The sequence below is a fragment of the Cyanistes caeruleus genome, chromosome 16 (genome assembly GCF_971803275.1).
Source record: "Cyanistes caeruleus chromosome 16, bCyaCae1.hap1.1, whole genome shotgun sequence".
NCBI classification, from domain to species: Eukaryota; Metazoa; Chordata; class Aves; order Passeriformes; family Paridae; genus Cyanistes; species Cyanistes caeruleus.
The window spans coordinates 16,270,148-16,291,666 of record NC_141716.1 but is presented as its reverse complement, the minus strand read 5'-3'; the positions used below and the strand labels follow the sequence as shown (position 1 = coordinate 16,291,666).

General features: G+C 60.1%; 2 protein-coding genes across 2 annotated transcripts; both read left to right on the top strand.

The window, feature by feature from the left end:
- The first annotated feature begins 407 nt into the window (after window positions 1–407).
- MYL9 (myosin light chain 9) lies at window positions 408–9,119 on the top strand. Its single transcript, XM_086853530.1, has 6 exons — window positions 408–611; window positions 676–746; window positions 1,615–1,690; window positions 6,889–7,092; window positions 8,124–8,285; window positions 8,427–9,119. Exons 1-6 carry the CDS (start codon window positions 437–439, stop codon window positions 8,597–8,599), a joined length of 861 nt encoding a protein of 286 aa, XP_086709656.1. The 5' UTR covers window positions 408–436; the 3' UTR covers window positions 8,600–9,119.
- A 5,790-nt stretch (window positions 9,120–14,909) lies between these two features.
- Window positions 14,910–20,964, top strand: TGIF2 (TGFB induced factor homeobox 2). The gene is made up of 2 exons (XM_023948318.2): window positions 14,910–15,374; window positions 18,645–20,964. The coding sequence occupies exons 1-2, from the start codon at window positions 15,174–15,176 to the stop codon at window positions 19,170–19,172; spliced, it is 729 nt and encodes a 242-aa protein (XP_023804086.2). The 5' UTR covers window positions 14,910–15,173; the 3' UTR covers window positions 19,173–20,964.
- The last annotated feature ends 555 nt before the right edge of the window (window positions 20,965–21,519 follow it).

Sequence of the window (21,519 nt, the reverse complement as noted above, 5' to 3'; positions counted from 1 at the left end):
GCTTGACCATTCTGGCCGTTGTTCCCTTTGCATGGCTGCCTGGACCATTGACAGAGGCTGCCCATGGTGTGGCCTGTGGACGTTCTCCGGCCTCTCCACGGGACCCCAGGGGCTCTGGTCCTCCAGCAGCCCCAGGCCTGCAGCAGGACCTGCCCCACCGCACCAGAGCTGCTCCAGGGAGCTCAGGGTGAAGCTCGGCCCGTGCGCCCCCGTCAGTGTCCCCCGCGGGCGCCCTGGGCTCCGCAGGGCATGGCAGTCCCGTGTCACCCGCCGGGGATGCCAGCTTTGCCCTCGGGTTCGCATCCCCGGTACCGCCCGGCGCTGCGCATCCCCCCGCGGGACGGGGGGCACGCGTGGGCCGCTGCTTTCGTCTATATAAGGCCGTGCCGCCGCCCCGGCCCCGCCGCCCCGGCCCCGCCGCATTCTTCTGCCTTGTATGGGCCGGGCCGGGCCGGGCCGGGACCCTGGGCCCGCCCGCCCCGAGGAGCCGCGTCCCGCAGAGCCGCCCCGCAGCTCCCTCATCTCCGGCACCTCCGGCAGTTCCCTCAGTTCCCTCAGCTCCCTCAGCTCCCTCATCTCCCTCAGCTCCCTCAGCTCCCTCAGCTCCTTCAGTTCCCTCAGCTCCTTCAGTTCCCTCAGCTCCTTCAGTTCCCTCAGCTCCCTCAGCTCTCTCAGCTCCCTCATCTCCCTCAGCTCCCTCAGCTCCCTCAGCTCCGGCAGCTCCCGCGGTTCCCGCTCCGGGACAGGTGAGGCGGGACCCCCCCGGGACGGGAAGGATCGGCCGCGGCGGGGAGGGGGGCGGGAGGGATGGAGCCGAGGGGAGCAGGGGGAGCATCCCCGACCGTGCCGGGAGAGCGGGGAGAACTGGCCCGGCTGCCTCGGGGAGCAGGGGGAGGCAGCCCCACCGTCCCTCCACCTCTGGCAGGGTCAGCCCTGGGGACGGGCCGGGTGGCAGGAGGATCCCCGGTGTGCCCTGCCGGGCATCCTATACCAGGGCAGCCTCTTGCCGGGCCCAGCAAGAATGTCCTGCCTAGGGCAGCTGAGGATTGATCCTGAGCCAAGCTGTGGGTAACTGCAGTGCCTTGGGAGCTGGGACATCCCGGCTTCCCCGGCACGGCAGAGCTGCAGGAGCAGCTGCTCGTGGATTCACCCACCGCCTGATCTCTGAGACTGTTCCAGTCTGGAACGTCTGCTTCTGCTTCAAGTCTTTTTGCTGATGTCCAGAGGCAATATCAGGATGCATGCGTGATGATCCAGATATCTCCCCAGTGACCTGGGAGCAACTTCAGGCAGTAAACTTCTTTAAGGCAGAAAAGCTTTATTTAGCTCATTTCCTTCAGCCTTAAGCACAGAGGGATGTTGTGTTTTGTTTAGTCTTTCCCATGAAAACTTGAAGTCCTCTTGGCTTCCATCCCAGCATGCCCTTTTGGTACAAAATGTTTCGACTCTGATAAAAGCCAGGCAAGCTCTAAAACATGGATGTGTAGGAGAAGGCGGCGGCCGGAGCTGAATTCTTTGGAGTGGAACATCCCCAAGTGTTAACAACCACCGCTGCTGACCAAAGATGGTTAGGTTCCTTCTGTCGCTGGAATTTTTTTCCTCTCTCCCTGGCAGGCTCTGTGCGGTTGTAGGAGGAGTTTGCGGTCACCTTCCCCTGTCCGAGGCGCTGCGGCCACATTCCCCAGCCGAGGTGAGCCCCTTAATTCCCCTGGGAAAACAGAGACCTTCGGCCAGGACACGTTATGCTGATAGCCCGAGGCCATGAAGACCTTGTGCCTGTGCTCCCGGGTGCCTCCCCGGGCATCGGGAGGTGCTGGGTGCTTTGCACACCGAGGGTGTCTGTGCCAGAGCTTCTCCTGGGGGGCTGCAGAACTTGTGCTTTGGAAGGGTTTGCGTGTGGTGAGGTCCTTGTCTCCTGAACTTGATGGGAAACAACTAGTCTGGAAACCATCTGGTGACCTTGTAGCTGAGCCCCACAGCTGTGCGTGGACCTGGCCGGGTCCCCAGTGTCCAGTGGAAGATGGGTGAGGGCTGGGATGAACTCTGCCTCCCTTGGGGTCACTGCACACTTTGCTTGGACTCCCTAGTGCTGCCCTGCCCCTTCCTCCCTGGCATCAGCGCTGGTGGCTGTGGCTGGACTGGAGACACAAGCCCAGGGCTTGGGGTCTGCTTTTCTCTCACCCCCAAGGCTTCCTTTCCCACATCTCTAATAAGGCCTTAAAAGGAGCAGAATGGCAGCCCACCTCCATTCCTGCAGTGTCAAGCAGGCTGAGGATTCCACCTGCAGCTCCTGGTGCTGCTGGCTGGCAGTGGCACTCCCCCAGCACCAGAAACCCTCGTTGGTGAAGCTGAGCGATGCCACATCCCACAGGCATCCTGAGCGGGGCTGTGCTGGAGGAAAAGGATGGTTTAACAACAAATGAAGCGGGGAAGATGAGCAGCTCCCTGTTCCCTCCTCCAGTGTGGGCAGCCCTGGGGCTGGGAGAGGTGCCTGCAGATGGCAAAGCTTTACGTGGATCAGTGTCCAGGCAGCTGCACTGCCCTGCACCTCCTGCGCCAGGGGGATGCTGCAAGGCACCACCTCACCCCTCTGGCCCTTGTGCCACCTTGGATGAGGGGTGGGAGCTGCTGCCCTTGTGGGGCTGCCCACCAGCGAGTGTAGCTGCCTCGTGGCTTGCTGGTACTCACAACTCACTTTAGGAAGCAGCACTAGGCAGAGGTTTGACCACAGCCCTCCCTGAGGGGCCAATGTTTGCCCTGCAGGAATGTCCCTCGGGACAGCCCAGGCTGTTCGAATTGCTTCCCTGACCCAAAACATCCAGCAGAGGCACCTTGTGCTGCTGTGATCTTGTGAAGGAGCTGCTGGAGCAGATGCAGCTGTGCCAGGAATGGCAGGGCAGTCCCACTGCAGTCTCCTCAGCAATTCCAGGGGTTCTCAGGAACACCCAATGGAGCAGGTTCTGAGGAGGCTCCCTTGGGAAACCCTTAGTAGCTCATCCTGGGAGATCATAGCTTCTGGATACATGTGAACATTCCAGCTGCTGCCTCTGCCCGAGGAGCTGCCCAGTCCCCTGCCTGCCCCTTCTCCTTCACACCTCCCAGCCTGTCACAGCCCTCTCAGCCCAGCAGTGAGCTCCCACCGGGACAGTGAGCTGGAGCAGCACAGGAGGAGCTGCAGGGGAGGGGGGAAGCAGGCAGGAGGGGGAAGGATGGGTCTGGGACAGGGCTGCCTGCCCTGGCAGCACTGCCTGTCCCTTTGGCTTGTCCCACCCTCCCCAGCACAGCCAGGAAGCAGCACCAGGATGGAGTTGCTTGCTTGGTTTTTACCAAGGAGGAAACACATGGCAGTTTATATTTCTGATAACTGTGGGTCTTTTCCTCTTTCAAACTAAACTGTTTATTAATTTATGAACTCTTTAGGTCAGCCCCATGGTCCCTTGGGTCTGGCTCTCAGGTTGGGGAGGCACAAGCCTGGCGGGAGATCATTTTGCCTCCACTGCAGGAGGCTGGGAGATAGTTTTGGCAGGAGCAGTGGCAGATAGTAAAGAGAACAAGGGCAGCTGGTGATGGAGTGAGTCTGGGACCAGATCAGTGTGTGGCTGTCATGGTGTCACCCAGCACTGACCTCCTTGGCTCTGCTGCCTGGGATCCACAGTCCCTGGGCTGGAGTAGTGCTGGGATGGAGCTGGCAGCAGAGGGTGCCAGGAGCAGGACCTGTGTCTGTGTTTCCCTCTTGCTGAGGAGGAAGCTGGAGGTTTGGTGGCTGCACCATTGCAGGGCTCCATGGCCAAGCATTCCCTGCAGTGCTCCTGGAACTGAATCCCAGTTTTTGGGAATCTCAGAAAGTATGGCTTCAAGGACCAGGGGAGCATGGCCATCAAGCCTTGTGCAGAGCAGGGACTGCTCCAGCTGAATCAGGTCTTGCTGCAGATCCCTGTACAGAATCTATGCATAGGAACCTTTCCCCACACTGACCCAAAAATCTCTTCCCAAGTCCCAGCCAGCCCAAGGCAGCTGTCAAACAGCAGAGATAGAATGACTGAGCTGGACCTTGGGACTGAGTATCTTTCCAGGGCACATTTTGGATCAAACTGCAGATTCATGTGGTGTCAAAATTGTACTTAATCCTGCTGAAGAGTACTGTCTCTGTGGAGAGGGAGCCAACTGTGTTACTGCTGGTCACAGTCAGGGCAGGGTAAATATTTGGATAATATTAATTCATGTAGTGAGAGCAAAACTCCTGCTTATTTCTATGGTCTTCTGCTAATAATTCTGCTAATAATTTGATGTTTTGAAAGCTGAGCCCAGTGCCACAGGCCAGCAGCAGAGTTTTTGTTTCTGGTTCTGACTTGGCCTCGTTGTGTTGAACTGAACTTGCCACACTGCTGCTGTGGGATGTCACCAGCCAATGCCACCTGGGGGTGTCACTGGTGCTCAGTGGTGCCTGGCAGGGCACACAGAGAGGGGCTGGCCTGCTGCAAAGAGCTTTGTGGTGCTGCAGCAAACAGCAGGCAGAGATGCATTGGGGGATGAGGTCTCCTGCTCAACCAGTGTGGGCACTGCTGGACTCCCCAGTCCTGCTGCTCCCCTTGGCTGGCTGGTGACAAACATCTCTTTCCTGGTGGGCACTGGGAAAGGATAGAGAGTTCAGGAGATGTGGGGTGGTTTGGTGGCTGCTGTCAGGTGCTGGGGTCAGCACAAAGGAGGGGGCTGAGGGAGGTGTGGATTTCATCCTGCAGTGGGGGGCATATGGGGGATGAGGGAGGATTCCTGGGGACATGGGGCACGTCCCCTGCAGATGAAGGGCCCTGCCTGGGCTCTGTGGGTGCTCCTACAGCGGGATGGAAACCTTCTCAGGATGTGGGAAGAGTGCCCAGCCCCCTCTGAGCTTGGCTAGTCACTGTGGTGTGTTGGGATGTGATTTGGCACTGCCAGATGCCCCTGGAATGTCTTTCAAGCACAGCCCAGCTGCAGAAACCCGGAGACCACAACAGGCTGGTGGTCCCCTGCCCCAGCTCATGCCTCTGCTACCCCTTGAGAGAGTGGTAGGAGGGGAAGGAGAGACCTGGAGAGTGGGTCTGGTGTGGGGAGGGTGGGGGAAGGCTCTTGGAAGGTTGTTTGCTCTGCTCTGGTCCATGTCAGTGCCAGGGAATGTTCCCCAGGTCCCTGGGGTCCCCCTGGGGTCAAGCACTAAGGACCCAGCTGGGAAGCAGATTCCAGAGCAGATCCCAGAGCAGCCCATTCAGGGTGTCCAGCCCAGCAAGGCCAGTCCTGCTTGCATCTCATTGGGGTGTGTCTCCATGAGATAGAATGTGGCTCCTGAATTGCTCCATCCCAGGGCACTGATGAGGAGCCCAGATCCTGCTGCCCACCAGGCACACAGGACACACAGAGCACAGGACTGAGTCTCTGCTCCTCCACCATGGAATCTCTTCATGAATTTACTATTGCCCCTGCAGCTGCTTCCCAAGCCAGACGCTGGCCAGGAGGGGACCCAAGGCTGTGTGTGAGGGAGGAATGGCTGAGGCATAAACACGAGGCTCAGAGCAGTGTCCCTTCCCTGGGCTGACCTTGGCCAGCCTGTCCCACAGGCCAAGCTGGGCTTTGCTGCCATCATGCTGGGCTAAGCCCGGCAGGATTCCCTTGGGAACCTGAACATCCTCCTCGCAGGCAGTACCACTGGTTGCTGGGCATGCTGAGCTCCTGTGGAGCAGGTTGTCCCAAACCCTGACTGCATCCCTGGCAGTATGGGGATACCACCAGCCCCCTCCTCAGGGACTGAGGGGGCCTGGATGCCATCCCAGGCTGGGAGTGAGCTCTGTGCTCCAGCCCTGTTCCTGCTGGGGGCCCCAGTTCCAGCTGGGCACAGGAAGGAAGGAAGGACCAGGTTTTTCTGCTGTTGTCCTGCTTCAGTGGTGTGTGGGGTCCACATGGTGCCTGTGCCATTCCCCATGGGACACACACTGTCCCAGCCATGTGCCTAAGGTGGGTCTATCCCACTGCTGCCCCCTTCTCCTGGCATTCATTACCTGTAACAACAGCCCCATCTTCAGTGCCCCTGGGGCTGCTTGGCTCCTCTCCTGGCTCTGCAACCCTCTGAGGGCAATGGTCCCCTCTCCCCTCTGCCTCTTCCCATGACTTCCCTGGGCACGGTGAGGGTCACCAGGACAGGCAGGGCAGTGGCAAGAAGTCTTTGACCTGCCAGGAGGCAGGATGGATGGAGGGATGGATGGATGGATGATGGATGGATGGATGGATGATGGATGGATGGATAGATGGATGGATGGATGGATGGATGGATGGATGGATGGATGATGGATGGACGGACGGATGGACGGATGGACGGATGGATGGATGGATGATGGATGGATGGATGGATGGATGGATGGATGGATGGAGGCACATCGGAGGCAGTGGTGTGTGAAGAATGTACCCAGAGCAGATAACCCCTTTGTGCTGGGGCTGCTTCTGCACCTGCTGGAGCAAGGGGAGGTGGAGGGGCATGGTCACAGTGGCTGAAGTGCCCAGACATCCATCCCCATGGCCCCGGGACTGGCACCCGGCCGGGTGCTGGGCTGGGCATCTCTCCCTGTGCCCAGGGATGCAGAGGGGACAGGCAGCAAGTGGGTTTGGGGCCTTCCTGCAGCCCTGGGGGCGGTGCTGGGGAAGGGGTGCTGGTGAGCACTGCCTGCTCTGTGACTGCCCATGGAACTCATCACAGCTCAAGTCCTGCCCTTCCCCACGTCTGACCCTGTGACCTTCGCATCTCCCTGTGTTGTCCAAGTGTGTGACAGCTGGGGAAACTGAGGCATGGGACTGGAGGTGCCGGGGCAGTGTGTCCCTGCTTTGGCTCCCTGTCCCCAGCCCTCCTGATGCTCCTGCCCCCAGGTACTCCCCCAGCCACCAAGATGTCCAGCAAACGTGCCAAAGCCAAGACCACCAAGAAGCGCCCCCAGCGTGCCACCTCCAATGTATTCGCCATGTTCGACCAGTCGCAGATTCAGGAGTTCAAGGAGGCCTTCAACATGATCGACCAGAACCGTGATGGCTTCATTGACAAGGAGGATCTGCACGACATGCTGGCTTCCCTTGGTGAGGACACCCTGCCCCCGCAGGTCCCTCTGCCCCCAGAGCCATCTTGGGAGCGGGAAGGGCTGCAGGGTGACCTCATGCCCTCACCCAGTGCTGGACACTGGCTGTGCTGGGATGCCTCCAAACCTGGGAGGGATTTCTCTGCTCCACCAGCTGACAGAAAGGGTGTTTGTGAGGTGTCTGAGGGCAGCAGCTCTGTGTGCTGCTCAAAGGCACACTCACTGGAAGGAAAGAGACCCTGGGGGCTGGAGAAGCTCTGCCCTGGAGTGTTTGAGTATTCTCACCCCAGAAATTCCCTGGGGCTGTCCCATGTGGAACAAAGCCCTCCCCTTGCTCTCAGCTGGGGTGACAGAGGCTGCTCCCCGTGCTGGTGTGATACCTGGACTGGTTGAGGCTTGCAGTGGTCTGTACCCACTCCCTGCCCCAAGCCATTCTCCTTTGCTGCAGACCATGGCTCCTTCCTCCCACTCCCAGTGGTACCACTGCACTTTGGGAAGTCTGTCAATGATTGACCTGGCAGCCAAACCTGTTCTGGAGGTCCTGCCCGACCATGGGAGGGATCTTCCTCCTCCCAGGGAGCCTGAGCTCTGGGAGCAGAGAGGGGCCGGTGCTGGGGGCACAGAGCTCAGCAGAGCAGCTGAGCCATCCCTGGTGCACCCACGGTGGGAGCAGTGCTGGGGGCATCAGCAGCATGAGGCTTGTGTGAGGACATTACTGCCCCTCTCCTCGGAACTGTCAGGGGGATGGGAAAAGCCATGGGTTCCATTTCAGTAACCCCCAAATTAATTACTGCACCTCCCCCAAGGCAGAGCTTGTTCCCAGCTGTGGATGAAAGCATCGGGAGAGATGCTGAGGGGGGAGCACTGGGCACTACAGAAACTGCCTTCCCATGTTGGTGGGGTGGGTGAACAAGAACCAGCAAATCAATTTGCAATGAATAAAAGCCATTCCAGCTGTTTGCATGTGCTGACCGTGAGGATGGGAGCTGGGGGAGCAGGGCCCTGCATCCATCCCCTGCCTGTGCCCCGCAGGGAAGAACCCCACTGATGAGTACCTGGAGGGGATGATGAGTGAGGCTCCAGGGCCCATCAACTTCACCATGTTCCTCACCATGTTCGGGGAGAAGCTGAACGGCACCGACCCCGAGGACGTGATCCGCAACGCCTTCGCCTGCTTTGACGAGGATGCGTCAGGTACAGCACGGCAGGAGGGCTGGCCTCGCCCTGGAGCAGTCCCCAGGCAGCTGGGGTGGGGTGTCTTTGGGATAGGGGGAAGGTGCCGTCCTCACCTCTCCTGCTGCCCCCTGCTAATGCTGTCCCCTGCCCTCCTTGCAGGCTTCATCCACGAGGACCACCTGCGTGAGCTGCTGACCACCATGGGGGACAGGTTCACTGACGAAGAGGTGGATGAGATGTACCGGGAGGCACCCATCGACAAAAAGGGCAACTTCAACTACGTGGAGTTCACCCGCATCCTGAAGCACGGGGCCAAGGACAAGGACGATTAGAGCCCAGGGTCACTCACCCCTTCTGCCTCATCCTGTGCACACCCCCTGCCCCTTGGCCCCCCTTGCTGCCCCACAGCAAATTCCTCCCGTGGGAAACACCTCCCAGGACCATCACCCTGCATCAGGACACGCTTGGAGGGGACACACTCCCATCACTGTGCCGCTGTGTGCCCATCCAGCCCTCCCCTCCCATCACCTCTCCCACCCACTGGGTGCCCCAGCCTGCCTGTGAGGCCCCCTCCAGTAGCCACTGACCCCCTCAAAGCCACCATGCCACTGGTCCCAGGGCTGGGGTGAGCATCACCTGCTGACCTGCAGGGATTTGGGCTGGCTCCAGCCTGAACGAGCCCCATTCAGGGCCATAGCACAGAGGAAAAGCCCCTCTCCCTCTCCTCTCACATTCCCTGTTCAGGAAAGAATCCCCACTTTGTTCCTCCTCCCTGGCTGTTTTATGGCTTTAGAGCCTGAGATCTGAGGGATTCAGGAAGCTGAAGGGGTGTATAAAGCCTTATGGGTGTGACAGATGTGTGCTGTGTGTGGCTGCCTCGGGACCAGTGCTGGGCTGTGCCTGGGGCTTTGGGAAGGTGGGTTTGGGCACTGCACCTCCTCATCTTGCTGCCCTTGTCAGCCAGGGCCCTTTCCAATGGGGCAGCCTGTTTTTGAAGGCAAATTTCTCTCAAACAATGTAAAATCAGCTTGAGTGTAATTTTCTGCCTTAGCTGGTGGGCTGAAGGTCATTCTGTCCAGCCCCTGTGACAGGATGGGCTGAGAGACACTTGGCAAGGTGCCAGCCATGCTCCCCACATCAGCTGGTCCAGGGTCCCAGGGGCTTGGCCACCTTTCTGTGCCACCCTGGATGGGTGGGAGGGAAAGAGACAGAGGGGATAAGAAATGGAGAGGGGGGTTTGTCCCCTTGGTTTGGTTATTCGTCACCACCCTGACAAGGCTGTGTGGGCAGGGGTGCTCCTACCTTGTGAAGCTGTGGTCTTAAAATGCTGCTTGAAGCCTGCCCTGGAGGACAATTTCCAGCAATTCTTTATTTAAAATGGGGGGACAAACCTACAAAACCTGCTGAGGGCACAGTGCACAGCAGAGTGCTGGGAAGGCTTGGATAGGGTCTGTGGGATCTCCATGGGCATGTGCTGGGATCAGAGGCATCAGAGACTTGCCAGGCCCAGGTGATCACCTGGGAGATGATCCATGAATCAAAAGCTTCTTCTTGGTCTCAGTACTTCTATTTTGCAGGCACTAGCAACACCAGGAAAAAAGGAACTAAATTGTCAGATGTGGAAGAGCTGAACCTGTGATCTCCAGGGAGTTCCCCAGGGTCAGGGTTTGTGCTCTTCAGCAGCAGCCCCAAACCAGCCCACCTCCAGCCTCATGGGTACTAAGCTTCTTCCCTAATTCACTGCTGTGCCAGGGAAAACCTACAGTTCTCCCACTGCCAGAAAGAATTCCCAGGTCTGAAGGCTTCTGGAGGCCTGGATGCTTTATAAAACTTCCTTCATTGGACACCCAGCAAAGTGAACATCCCACAGATATCACTTTGGGCAGCTGATGCTGGAGCTGTGGACAGATCAGCTCCTGGGGCAGCTGCATCCGGGAGTGATGTTCAGCCCTCTGACCCCAAGGGATCACCTTGTGTGACCGGCCCAGATTCCTGCAGTACCAGGAGCGGGATGGACCCACTGCTGGTCTGAGCTGGGAGCTGCCACAGGCTCCAGTGTGGGGCTCTCAGAGGTGCTGCCTCAAGCAGCTGCCAAAACTGCTCAGTCTGAGCTGCCTCTGCACTGGTGTGGCTGTGGTGGCACTGTTGGACTTTCAACCCTGAGGCAGCAAAGCTGAACAAATTTGTTATTGGACACTGGGGTATTTATGGGAAGAGTAAATAAGCTTATTCCACTGGCACAGTTTCCCAGAGCAGCTGTGGCTGCCCCACCCCTGGAAGTGTTCAAGGCCAGGTTAGACAGGACTTGGAGCAGCCTGGGATAGAGGAAGGTGTCCCTGCCCATGGCAGGGGAAGGAATGAGATGAGTTTTAAGGTCTCCTCCAACCCAAACTATTCTGGGATTTGGTGAATCTGTGAAACCCCAAAACTATCTGGGCTCATGTGAACCTCCTGAAGTTCAGCCAGGCCAAGTGCAAGGTCCTGCAGCTGGGTCAGGGCAGCCCCAGCAGCAGCACGGGCTGGGGGCTGGGTGGGTTGGGGGCTGCCCTGGGGGATCTGCTGGTGACAATTGGATGTGACCTGGCCATGGGGACTGGCAGCCCAGAAAATCAACTCTGCTTGGGCTGCATCAGACACAGCAGAGGCAGCAGGTGGACCTGACCTGACTCTTTTCAAAGGTATTATATAGCAGCAAAATTAAGACATTCATTTCAGAAGTGTTCACCTGGGGCCAAGTTAGGTGAAGCTTTTGGTAAGTCTAGAAGAGCTGCTCCCAGTGCAGAAGTGTCTCCTGAGCTCACAGGGCCCCTCCTGTGTGTCACTTTGTGCCCGTGGCCCCTGGGGCTGTCCCTGACCCCATCCCCTCTGCAGCCCCACCCTGGGTATTTATCCCCAGGGATGAGATGCCCTGAGCGTGCTGTGCTCCAGGCTGGGCAGTCCCAGCTCTCTCAGCCTCTCCTCATGGCAGAGATGCTCCAGCCCCTCCATCATGGCCCATCATGGCCCTGTGCTGGGCTGTGTCCAGTCTGTCCCTGTCCCCTGTACTGGGCAGCCCAGCTCTGGGCCTGGGCTGTGACACAGCTCCCAGTACAGCCCAGAACCCCCTGACCCCGAAGTTTTTGCTTTTCCCCAGTGCTGTGAGCTCTATCCTGGTGTCCCCGCACTCCTCTTGCCATGTCCAGAGGGTTAGAGGAACATCAGAGAGGAAAAGGGTACAGCAGTACCTGCTGAGAGAGGGTCTGTCCTGCCTTACGGCCTCCAGGGAGGAAACAGAGCAGAGCTTCCCCATGGGAAGGGGCAGGAGGAGATGGAGGGGCTGCAGTGCCCAGAGAGGGGCTCCAGCCCAGCTCCCAGGACCAGTCCTGCCAGGGGAATCCCAGCCTGCAGCAGTGGCCCCAAGGGCAGGGCGGCAGCAAACAGCCAGCACAACCACCCACAAATCCAATTTTCCTTGCTAAAAGTGCAGACTGAACATCAGAGGGTGGGCAAAGGATGGAGAGTCCAGCCTGGGAAGTGTGATACTCTGGGAGGCTGTCGGGATTCCAGCATTCCCCTGGGAGTTCCAGCTTCCCCAGGGTTTCCAGCATCCCCCTGGGGTTCCCAGAATCCCTCTGGGTTTCCAGCATTCCCCCCTCAGGCTCTTGTTGGCTGATTGTTGTTCAAATTGCCGAAGTTTAATAGTATTATCATGTCAATGGGCCCGGGCAGGGCTCAGCCTGGACAAGCTCGAAGTGGGAAGGGCAGGGAGATGCACCACAGCCCCTTCCCTGGCCCCTCATCCCAGAGGCTCCTTATTCCCCATCACCTGGGAGCTCTCTGGGATGTCAGGCTGGGCTTGCCCAGGGATTTAGGTTCCTTCCATGCTCTGCTCAGGCACCCAATGGGATTTTTCCAAAATTACTTCCACACTCCCAGTTCAGGGAGCGAAGGCAGGTGGAGAGAGCTGGAGGGGGGCTGAGCCCAGGGACATCTCCCGGTTGTCTCAATTTGGTGGAGGACTAAACCAGCATTTTCCAAAAGCTGGGAGCAAAAGTAGATGGCTCAGGAGGACAGTCCTGCTTGGGCACTGTAGCTGACACAGACCCCGGGCAGGGTCCAGGGCGTGTCTGGGCTGTCACACCCCAGGCTGCAGAGGGAGCAGAGGGGGCAGGATGAGCCCACCCTGCCCGGTGATGGTTCACAGCGGGCAGGAGCCAGCCAGGGGACGCTCCCTGCCCTGGAGTGACCCTGCAGAGGGTCAGAGCTGCTGCCAGGGCTCCCCACAGCCCAGCTGTGCTTCACCAGCCCCTGCAGCCTTGGCATTAATGCAGCCATAGCAGGCTGGGGCACAGTTCTGCTTAGGTCGTGGAAGATTTAGAAGCAACAAAATAAATGATTTAAGGAGTTCTCCTTTTTCTTTTGCTATTTAATCCCGTATTGCACCACACATCCTGCTTTTCCCAGACCAAAAGTCGACCATGAGAGAAGAGGTTTTGTAGCTTTTTTCAATACGTGAATTCCCATTTTTTACCCTGCAAGCAGCAGAAAGGCGAGGGAGGGAGGGGAGCTGTAGCACAGCCTGCAGAGGGGGGAGCTGCCCCTGAGGCAGGGTGACATCAAGCCAGGTCTTCATGGGGAGAGGTGGAGCAGGACCCAGTGACTTTTTTGTCCCAGCAGCACACAGGTCCTTGGGGGATGCCCACGTTTGTGCTTGGCCTAGCAAGGATGAGTTGTGGATGTGGCCATGACGGAGCACGGACATCCTGAAAAGAACATCCCCAAGAGATGTCCTCCCAAGACAGGGGTCTCTCAGTGAGCAGGGCTCTGGGCTGGCTGCAGGACATGGCTGTCTTGGCTTCCTATGGTGGCATTTTCTCCATCACAGGTGCTGGGACATGACACCACTGCTCAGAGCAGCTCCTCTCTCTTCCCACTGAGGAAGACACCACCCCATGGGACCCATGATGGACACGTCCCCTTGGGCTCCACTGAGCACCTGGCAGAGGGTGACAGTGCAACCCAGCCCCACATCACAGAGCTCTGGTGAGGAAACTCCAAGCTCGCTACATCCTGGAGCAGCAATGCATCAACAGAGAAATTTGGTCTCCAAAATTCTGGAGGTGACTGTGGGCACTGCTGTGGTCATGGAGAGGCACAGGGAGAGCAGAAGGGCTTCCAGAGACTTTGGCCAGCCTGATGGCCATGGCACAGCAAGGGCTCCACCTGGTTCTGTCTCGGTCACCACCATGGCTTGGAAACACCTTCCTCTGTCATGGGAGCAGTGATGCGCTGGGTTTCTGATCTCCCATCTGCTAATGACCAAATGAAGCACTGGTGGAACTTCACGGTGCTCTGAGGTCCCCAGGGCTGTCACCCACACCTGCCACTGCAGTTCCTGTCCCAAGGCCTGCTCCTGTCCCCTGCCCACAGACACGGGTAACCCCTGGGGCTCAGCTACAGGATTCAGTCAGGGGGAAGGAATTTGTGCAGTGCCTTGTGGGGCACCGCTGTGTGGACGTCCCTGGGTGAGAGTTCCAAAGTGGGTGTCCCTGGGTGGGTTTCCCCATGTGGGTGTCCCCAGATGAGCATTCCAGGCTGGATGTCCCAGGCTGGGTGTCCCCAGGGCTGTTTGTCCCCACGTGGGTGCCCGTGGCTGGGTGTCCCCGGGGGTGTCCCTGTGCGGGTGCAGCCCCGCGGGGGGAGCTTCCACAGGGCCGGGCGGCTGCGGGGGCTCCGGGGCTCTCCCTGTCCCTGCCCCCTCCCGCGGGGGCCGTGTCCGGCAGCGGGGCCGAGCCCGGGGGGCCGCCGGCGCCAGGTACCGGCCGGGACTCCGCGGGGCGGGGGGGCCCCGGTGCCCGGTGACAGCCGGGGGCGGGCGGGCCGGGGCCGGGGGCGGGGGGCCCGGCGAGTTCCTGCCTCCTCGGGAACAAAGGGAACTCTGTCTCGGCATCTGTCACCGCCGCCCACCCAAAACTTTCCGCCGCGCCCGGCTGCCCGCCCGCCGCCGCGGGACGGCCCCGCACCGGCCCCGGCACCGAGACCCCGGCGCGGCCCATGCGAGCTCCCAGGCGGCGGCGGCGGCCCGGGGGTGAGCGCAAAGATGGATCCCGGGGGGCGCGGGGGGAGCGGGGCGGCCCCCGCCTTTGTGCGGGACGGAGCGGGACGGGCCGCGCCAGCGCCTCCCGAAGTTTGCGGGAGCCGCGGGCGGGGGTCCCGCCCGTCCCCGCCGCAGCTCGGAGTTACGGCGGAGTTTGCCCGGCCGGGGATAACTCGGGGCCGGAGTGCGGGGCCGGGGCCGCTCTCCGGCTCCTCTCTCCCCCCGCCGCCCGAGGGGGCCGCGGCCGCCGCTGCTCCGCTTTGTGTCGGCGGCCCCGGCCCCTCGCCGCCTGTTGCGGCCGGAGGGGCGACGGGGCCCGGCCCGCATCGCTCCGCAGCGCCGAGCCCCGGCCCGCAGCGCCGAGCAGAGCCCCCGGCCCGTGACAGCCGCCCCCGCCTCCATCCCCGCCGCACAATGACCCCGCGTGGTTCCTCTCCCACTCTCCAGCTCCGGCCTCTTTCTCCTGCTGAGATTGTTTTTGTTTTTAACTTCCCCTCCTCCCACCCCACCCCGTGCTTGATTTTTTTATTTTCCCCCCCGCTGCGGTGCCCCCCGAGCCCCGAGTGCCCCCGAGCCCCGTGCCGTGCGCTCAGCTCCTCCGCACCCCGGGGCTGTGTTCGGTGCCCCTGTCCCGGTCGTTTGTTCCACCCCCCCGGGATCTCTGCCTCGGGATTCCCCCCAGGCGGGCCCGAGGGGGTGAGACCCCCGGTGGAGGCGGGGGGAGGTCGGTAGGAGGCCCCTTCCCCTCCCCCGACCGGACACCGCCTGAAGCTCCCTTTGGTTCCCCTTCTCCAGGCTTCAGCCAGGGGGGTCCCGCGGGCAGCTCCACCATGTCGGACAGTGACCCGGGGGACGAGGACGGCGCCATATCCCCTGACCCCTCGCAGTGCAAGAGAAAGAGAAGGGGCAACCTCCCCAAGGAGTCGGTGAAGATCCTGCGGGACTGGCTGTACGAGCACCGCTTCAACGCCTACCCCTCGGAGCAGGAGAAGCTCAGCCTCTCGGGACAGACCAGCCTCTCCGTGCTGCAGGTAGGAGCCAGCACCGCTGGGGACACTGCCAGCGTGCGACAGGAGAACCCCACCGAGGATCCCAAAGGACTGGGCAGCCTGGGATCGTTCGTCACTGAAGGGCAGCGAGGAAGCGAGGGAAGGGATGTTCAGGCACCTGTGTGAAGGGAGGGTCTCTTCTGGGGAGTCATCTGAGCCCCGGGGACCAGCTCTGCTGGAGCAGAACATTTTTGGCCGGCTGGAAAGTGGAGGGGCTGGAGTGAGGGCAGGCTGAATACTTTGTTGTCCGTAAAAGTTGCACAAATGAGAGGGTTTTGGGGGATGCTACTTTATCCTGTTCCCCTGGACACCCCCAGCAGAGGCCAGGATGACCATCCCCTGCACACAGAGCTGGGCAGAGGACAGCCCTGGGGCTGGGCAAGACCAGGAGTTGGACTTGATGATCTTTGTGGATCCCTTCCAGCTCAGGATATTCTGTGACTTTAACCATGAGTGAGGAGCTAGGCTGTGCTCTGAGCCCCCTGGGCTGTTAAGTGCTGGCTGGCCCACCTGTTCCCAGTTACACCAGCTCCATCCAGGGGAGCTCTCTCCAGGAATCTCCCTGTCCTGCTTCTGGCTGTGGGCTCGTTCTCTGTGTGGCACCACGGTGGGTGCCCAGGCAGGAGCCCTGGACAGCAGTGGGGGTGAGCAGGGCTTGTCCTTCCCACTCTGGTGTGGTCCCTGCCTGTGTTTAGGGTGTCTGGGAGGATCTGTGTCCATGTACAGCCTGGTGCCCTGGGCCCCGTGCCCCTCTCCCATCCTGACAGAGTGTGGGCTTCACTCTGTTCTCTGGATCTGGGGTGCAGTGGGGTGCAGGGCAGCAGGTGAGGGCCAGTGGCTTTGCTCCTCTCCCAGAGCTTCCTCTGTAGCTCTGGCTCCTCTCCCTGTGGCTCAGAACACTGAGTGTGGGCAGGGGCTGTCTCCTTCCCCTCTTCCTGGCCAGCAAGGCAAACCTGCTCTTTCATTTTAAAGTGTTTTCTTAAGTGTTGGCTGTGCCACAGAATCGTCTGGCAGCTGCTTGGGGGACAGGTTGGAGCTCTGGGATGGGCTTGAGGCTGAGTGTCGGGAGAGCAGTGACAGGCCTGGGGCTGTGGGCACTGGGCTTGTCCTGGCCCAGGTTGGCGTACGGGGGCTGCCCCAGGGCTCAGGTGGGACTGGCAGGTCCCTGTGAGTGCCTGAGCTCTGTGGGACCCAGGAGGGGGTTGGCACACGGGTGGGCTCGTGTTGAGGTGTGGCCCTGCTGATTGTTGTTTGCCCCAAGTGACCCCCCCAGGCAGTGTGTGCCCCCTGTACTCACTGGGCAGGGGGTCCCTGCCGAATTTCCCAGTGCCAGTCCAAGGGGATGCAGCAGGAATCCTCTGCCTGTTGGGGTGGAGGAGTGGGACACCCCATGGTGTGGCTGTGGGGATCAGTTCTGCTCTTCAGACCCCTCCAAAAAGCCTCTGGGATGCAGTGCTCTGCCACAGCCACACCTTCCCCCAGTTGTTTCTTTGTGCACCCCCCTGCTGCTCCAGGGACCTGAGGGGCTGGAGCCAGGCACTGGTAGCCAGGGATCAGGGAGAGCAGGAAGCCTTGTGCCTCCCTTGCAGGAATTCCAGCGCTAGGAAAGTGGCACCTGCTCCCACTGAGGCTTCCTGGACAGCAGCAGCTTTCCAAGCCTGTGCCCTGCTGTGGAATGGATGTGCTTTCCCTCTCTGGAGGAGATGCTGCTCTCACAGTGCTGGGGCGGTCAGACACTGCCCAAAGGGACAGAACGGGGTGTGCTGGTGGGAAGGAAAGGGATGGCCATGACTGAAAACCAATAAACTGCTTCAGAGCCAGAGCATGTCCCAGCTGTGACAGTGCCTGCAGTCACAGTGGCTGTGTGTGCCCGTCCCCCTGCTGCACTCTCCAATGGGAATTGAATACTGGAAGGAGCATGGTGGTGGGGACAGGCAGGATTTTGGGGAAAGCACTGAGGAGTTGGGCTTTTTGTTGGGAGTTCATCTCTTTGGTTTGGGATCACAGTGGTAGATGGCCAGGACTATGTCAAGGGAACCCAGCTAAGGCTTGCAAGGGAGGGGGTTTGGAACAGAAAAGGGAGTAAGACTGGTGTATTGGAGGGTTTTAATGCCAAATATTGTCTTAAAGAAAAAATTGAGAACTGAGGTCTTGCTGTCATTGAAGTTGTGGCAAGTTCTCTCTCCTTGGGGAAAATATTTTCCATAGCTGCTGATTTAGGAAAGATCACTTTTCCTCCCTCTTGATTTATTCTCTTCTAATTGTTTTCTAGAAGGCAGTTATTTTAGTGTAGCATTTTATATAAAGATGCTGAAACAATCCATGGCCAAGGCTCAATAATGGCAAAGGGCTGTCAGATTTGCTGTGCAGACGCTTGGGAGTGCCTTTAGCTCTTGAGCTGCGGCCCTGCTAGTGGGCAGAGGCACAGGAGGGTGTCTCTGCTGCCCCGTTCCTGGCCCTGTTAGGGGCTGAGAGGCTGCAGCTCCATCAGCTGATGGTTTCTAGGGTTTTCCATCCGTGCTGTTCTCCTGCCATCCATCTGCTCTGGCAGCCTTGGTGCTCCCGTTCGGATTGGCAGCATGTTGGCACCGGCAGCAGTGTGGAAACAGGGCTGAGCTCCGGGATGGGTCACTTGGAGAAGGAAAAACCATCCCCACCCTGTGTCGGGGACCTGCAGGATGGGCTCCTGGCGGGTTCTATGCAATGCCATGCATGGCCTCAGCCTGGGGAATGCAGGAGCTGTGCAGTGCCTGCAGTACTGCAGCTGGGACCTCGGGGCTGCAGTGGGGGCACAGCGCTGAGCCCCCTTTTCCTTGGGAGCCAGCTCTGCTCAGGGGCAGCACAGCAGCTCCTGGGGCTCCGGGCAGTGCTGCTGTGCTGGGGGCTGGCTCGGGCCCAGGGCTGTGCCCGCTGCTGTGCTGGGAGCGGAGCTGAGGGCACGGTCCTGCCCAGGGCCCGGCAGGGCCGGGGCAGCCGGGAGCGCTGCGGGGAGGAAGGGCAGCCCCGGGCAGGCGGTGCCAGGCAGGAAGCAGCCGGTGTTGGGGTTTCCGTGGGTTCCAGCGCTAGTTGTGCCTCTCTGGAGCCTCACGGGAAGGAGGTGCAGGGCTGAGGGGAGACCTGAGGCGGTCCGGGGTGTGTGGGAGCTGCTGGCCTGCACTGGGGGTGCTGCTGTCGGATCTGGGGGAGCCGCTGCTGCTTTGTCCCGGGACTGCAGCCCCCGGCTGACCCCAGCGGGCCCCTCTCTCCTCACAGATCTGCAACTGGTTCATCAACGCCCGGCGGCGGCTGCTCCCCGACATGCTGCGCAAGGACGGCAAGGACCCCAACCAGTTCACCATCTCCCGCCGGGGGAGCAAAGCCGGCGATGTGGCCATGCCGCGGGGCGCTGCCGCCGGCTCGGGGGTGCTGGTGGTGCCGCCAGCCAAGGTGCTGTCCATGTCGGTGTGCCCGCAGGTACTGTGCCACCCGGCGCGGGCGCTGGCCGTGGTGAGCGCCCGCAGCCCCGACTGGGAGAAGCCCCCCGGGCCCGAGGCCAGGGCGGGCGCGGGGCCCGGCGGCAGCACCCTGACCCTGCTGGCCCGGGCTGAGGCGGGCAGCCCCACACCCGGACTCTTCAACACGCCGCCCCCGACGCCCCCCGAGCTCTTCGGGGACGACTTCAGCAGCTTCCAGCTGCTGGTGGAGGTGGCCTTGCAGAAGGCGGCCGAGCTGGAGCGGCAGCGGCAGGCAGGACAGCTGCCCCTGGCTCCCCACACCGAGCCCCCCGGGGCCTCCAAATAACCCCGGGCCGGGTCCCGCAGGGTGCCCTTCCCCGGGGGTCCGACCCTCCCGGTCTCCACCTCACCCCCACAGCCCATCCCAGGAGCCGCTCTGGTCTCTTCTCGGCAGCCAAGGCGGCAGGCAGAGGAAGGCCTGTCCCACCCTGCCATCCTCCCGCTGGAGATGCCCTGGCTGCCGAGGACGGTGCCCTGGCTGTGCAGGGACCGTCGTGCCCAGACCTCGGCGCTGGCAGTGCCCTGTCCCTGCTGTATGGCCAGAGCGGGCACTGGAGCTTCCCTGGAAAACCTGCTGATTTCTTCCTCTCCTGCAAATGAGGCTCCAGCCAGCGCCGTTTCTTCAGGGAGACAGAGAGAACCTATTTTTTTAATGCCAGTGTCTATTTTAAGGACTGTGGATGAAGAGCTTTGTCTCCCAAATCTCTGATCTTTTCCCCCTCCCACCCTTCCCCCGGGCCCCCCTTTTGTTTCTGGGGGGCCTTTCTGTTTCCTGGTGCTGGCCGGGGGCCCTGCCTTGCCCAGGGAAGGGCAAAGGATGGATGAACTGGAAACATGGATTCTGTGTCATTTTATCATTTTCCAAATAGGACCCTCCTCTTCCTTTTTAGGTTGTTCTGGATGCTGCCAGTAGAAATCTCTATGGTGCTGTTTAGCAAGTTTTCTGTTGAAACATTTTCCCTTTAATTGTGATTTATTACATGATTATTACTTTCTTTTATTTTTTAATTTTTTTAAAATCTATAAGCATTTCCACACCTTGCCTGTGTTCCCCTCGCATTCATGCTGAATGTGTGCATGCTGTGCCTGGAGCTCATGGCCGAGCCTGGGCAAAGCTGAGACTGTGAATTTTGTCCCCGACTTCATTTCCTTTTAAAATTTTATTTTATTTTATTTTTTTTTCCATCAAACATTTGGAAAGAGGCGTGGTGCGGGCACGACTGTGTGAGTCCTGCCAGTGCAGCGCGGGGTTCCTGGAAAGCAGCGCTGGGCTGAGGCAGAGGATGGAATATTGCTCCTTGTCCCCTCCCGGTGTGGCCGTGCGGTGCTGGGGACCTCTAGTGACAAACTGGGAGCGGCCTGGGTGGCTTCTGGGCTCTGGGGCTGCTCCTGGCTGGGTGTCCCTGGGTGCTGTGCGGGGGATGCGAGTCAATGACTGTGCCCTGTCCCGAGGAGCACTGATGGTGTCGGTAATTAGGCAGATGAGCTGATGACTGGAGGGGGGGCAGCCGCAGGACTGGGGGAGGCTGGAAGGGAAAAGCACTGATTTGGAGGAGTGGTGTGTTCCCAAACTCCATTTCTTCAGAAGGAAGGTGCCGGGGCAGGGTGTGCTGTGGGAAGGCTTCCCAATAGCGTCACCTTGGCAGGTGCCCTGTGCAGTGCTGGGGTGGCACTGGGCTGGCAGGGTGCCCATCGTGTGCCTCTCACCCCCAGACACATTTCTATCTCCAGCCTTTCTTCGCCCTTCGTCTCCTTTCCAGGGAAAGTCCTCGTTTCTGGGACTCCCTCTTTCACCGTGTCAGCCCCCTGCAGCTCTGTCCCTTGCCCCGGGGGAGGGAGAGGCTGTTTGGCCTCCTGCTCTCATCTTGCCCCAGTCAAACTGAAGTGGTTTCCTTCCCCCAGAGCTGTGCCTGTGCCAGGGGCTGGTGCTGCTGCCCTGGGATGGACCAGAGAATTGGGAGGGCAGGAGCTTTTAGAATTAAATTTATGGAGAAATAACAAACTACTGTAAATATATTTTTGTTTGTTTTTCTATTGTCAAATAAAAGTTTTTTTTAGTTTTGGTTGCTATTTTTAAATACGAGCTGTGTGTCAGAATGAACCGTGTCATTGTGGGTGCCTCACTTGGCTCTCCACCACCAGGAGAAACCCCTGGGCCACTCTGGAATGGCACCTGGGTGTCCTCCACCCTCCCTCCATGAGCTGCTGGGGCTTTGTGTTCGGGGTGAGAGATGTGATGTGGGGCACATTCCCAGGGGGAAAGGGGGGCTGGAGCTCGGGCAGGGTCTGCCAGCCCAGCGTGGGGGTCTGCACTGTGACAGGGGTCACAGCTGGGAATGTCACAGCTCTGCTGCCCCTCCTGCAGCCCCAGGCAGCACCTCGGGGCTCCTGAGCTGCACAGAGGGGCCCTTGTCCCCCGGGCAGGACTGGGGACCCTCGGGCAGGTCCAGCAGAGCCCTGGGGACCTGCTCCCACCACAGCAGCTCCCGGGGCCTCAGGACACTGCTGAGGGACAGCATGGGGACACACGGCTCACCCGGGGGTGGCACCGCTCTGATCTCCCCCTACCCCCTCCTCCATCTCCTTCCAGGGCATCAGCTGCGGCTGCTGGTCCAGGGGCTGGTGGCTGCGAG

What these genes read in the sequence shown, in the direction of transcription:
- TGIF2 (XM_023948318.2), top strand. Translation starts at nt 15,174, where the DNA reads ATGTCGGACAGTGACCCGGGGGACGAGGACGGCGCCATATCCCCTGAC. An exon ending in CCAGCCTCTCCGTGCTGCAG is followed by an intron (nt 15,375 to 18,644) that starts GTAGGAGCCAGC and finishes CTCTCCTCACAG; the next exon opens with ATCTGCAACTGGTTCATCAA.
- MYL9 (XM_086853530.1), top strand. Translation starts at nt 437, where the DNA reads ATGGGCCGGGCCGGGCCGGGCCGGGACCCTGGGCCCGCCCGCCCCGAG. An exon ending in GGCCACATTCCCCAGCCGAG is followed by an intron (nt 1,691 to 6,888) that starts GTGAGCCCCTTA and finishes TCCTGCCCCCAG; the next exon opens with GTACTCCCCCAGCCACCAAG. An exon ending in CTTTGACGAGGATGCGTCAG is followed by an intron (nt 8,286 to 8,426) that starts GTACAGCACGGC and finishes CCCTCCTTGCAG; the next exon opens with GCTTCATCCACGAGGACCAC.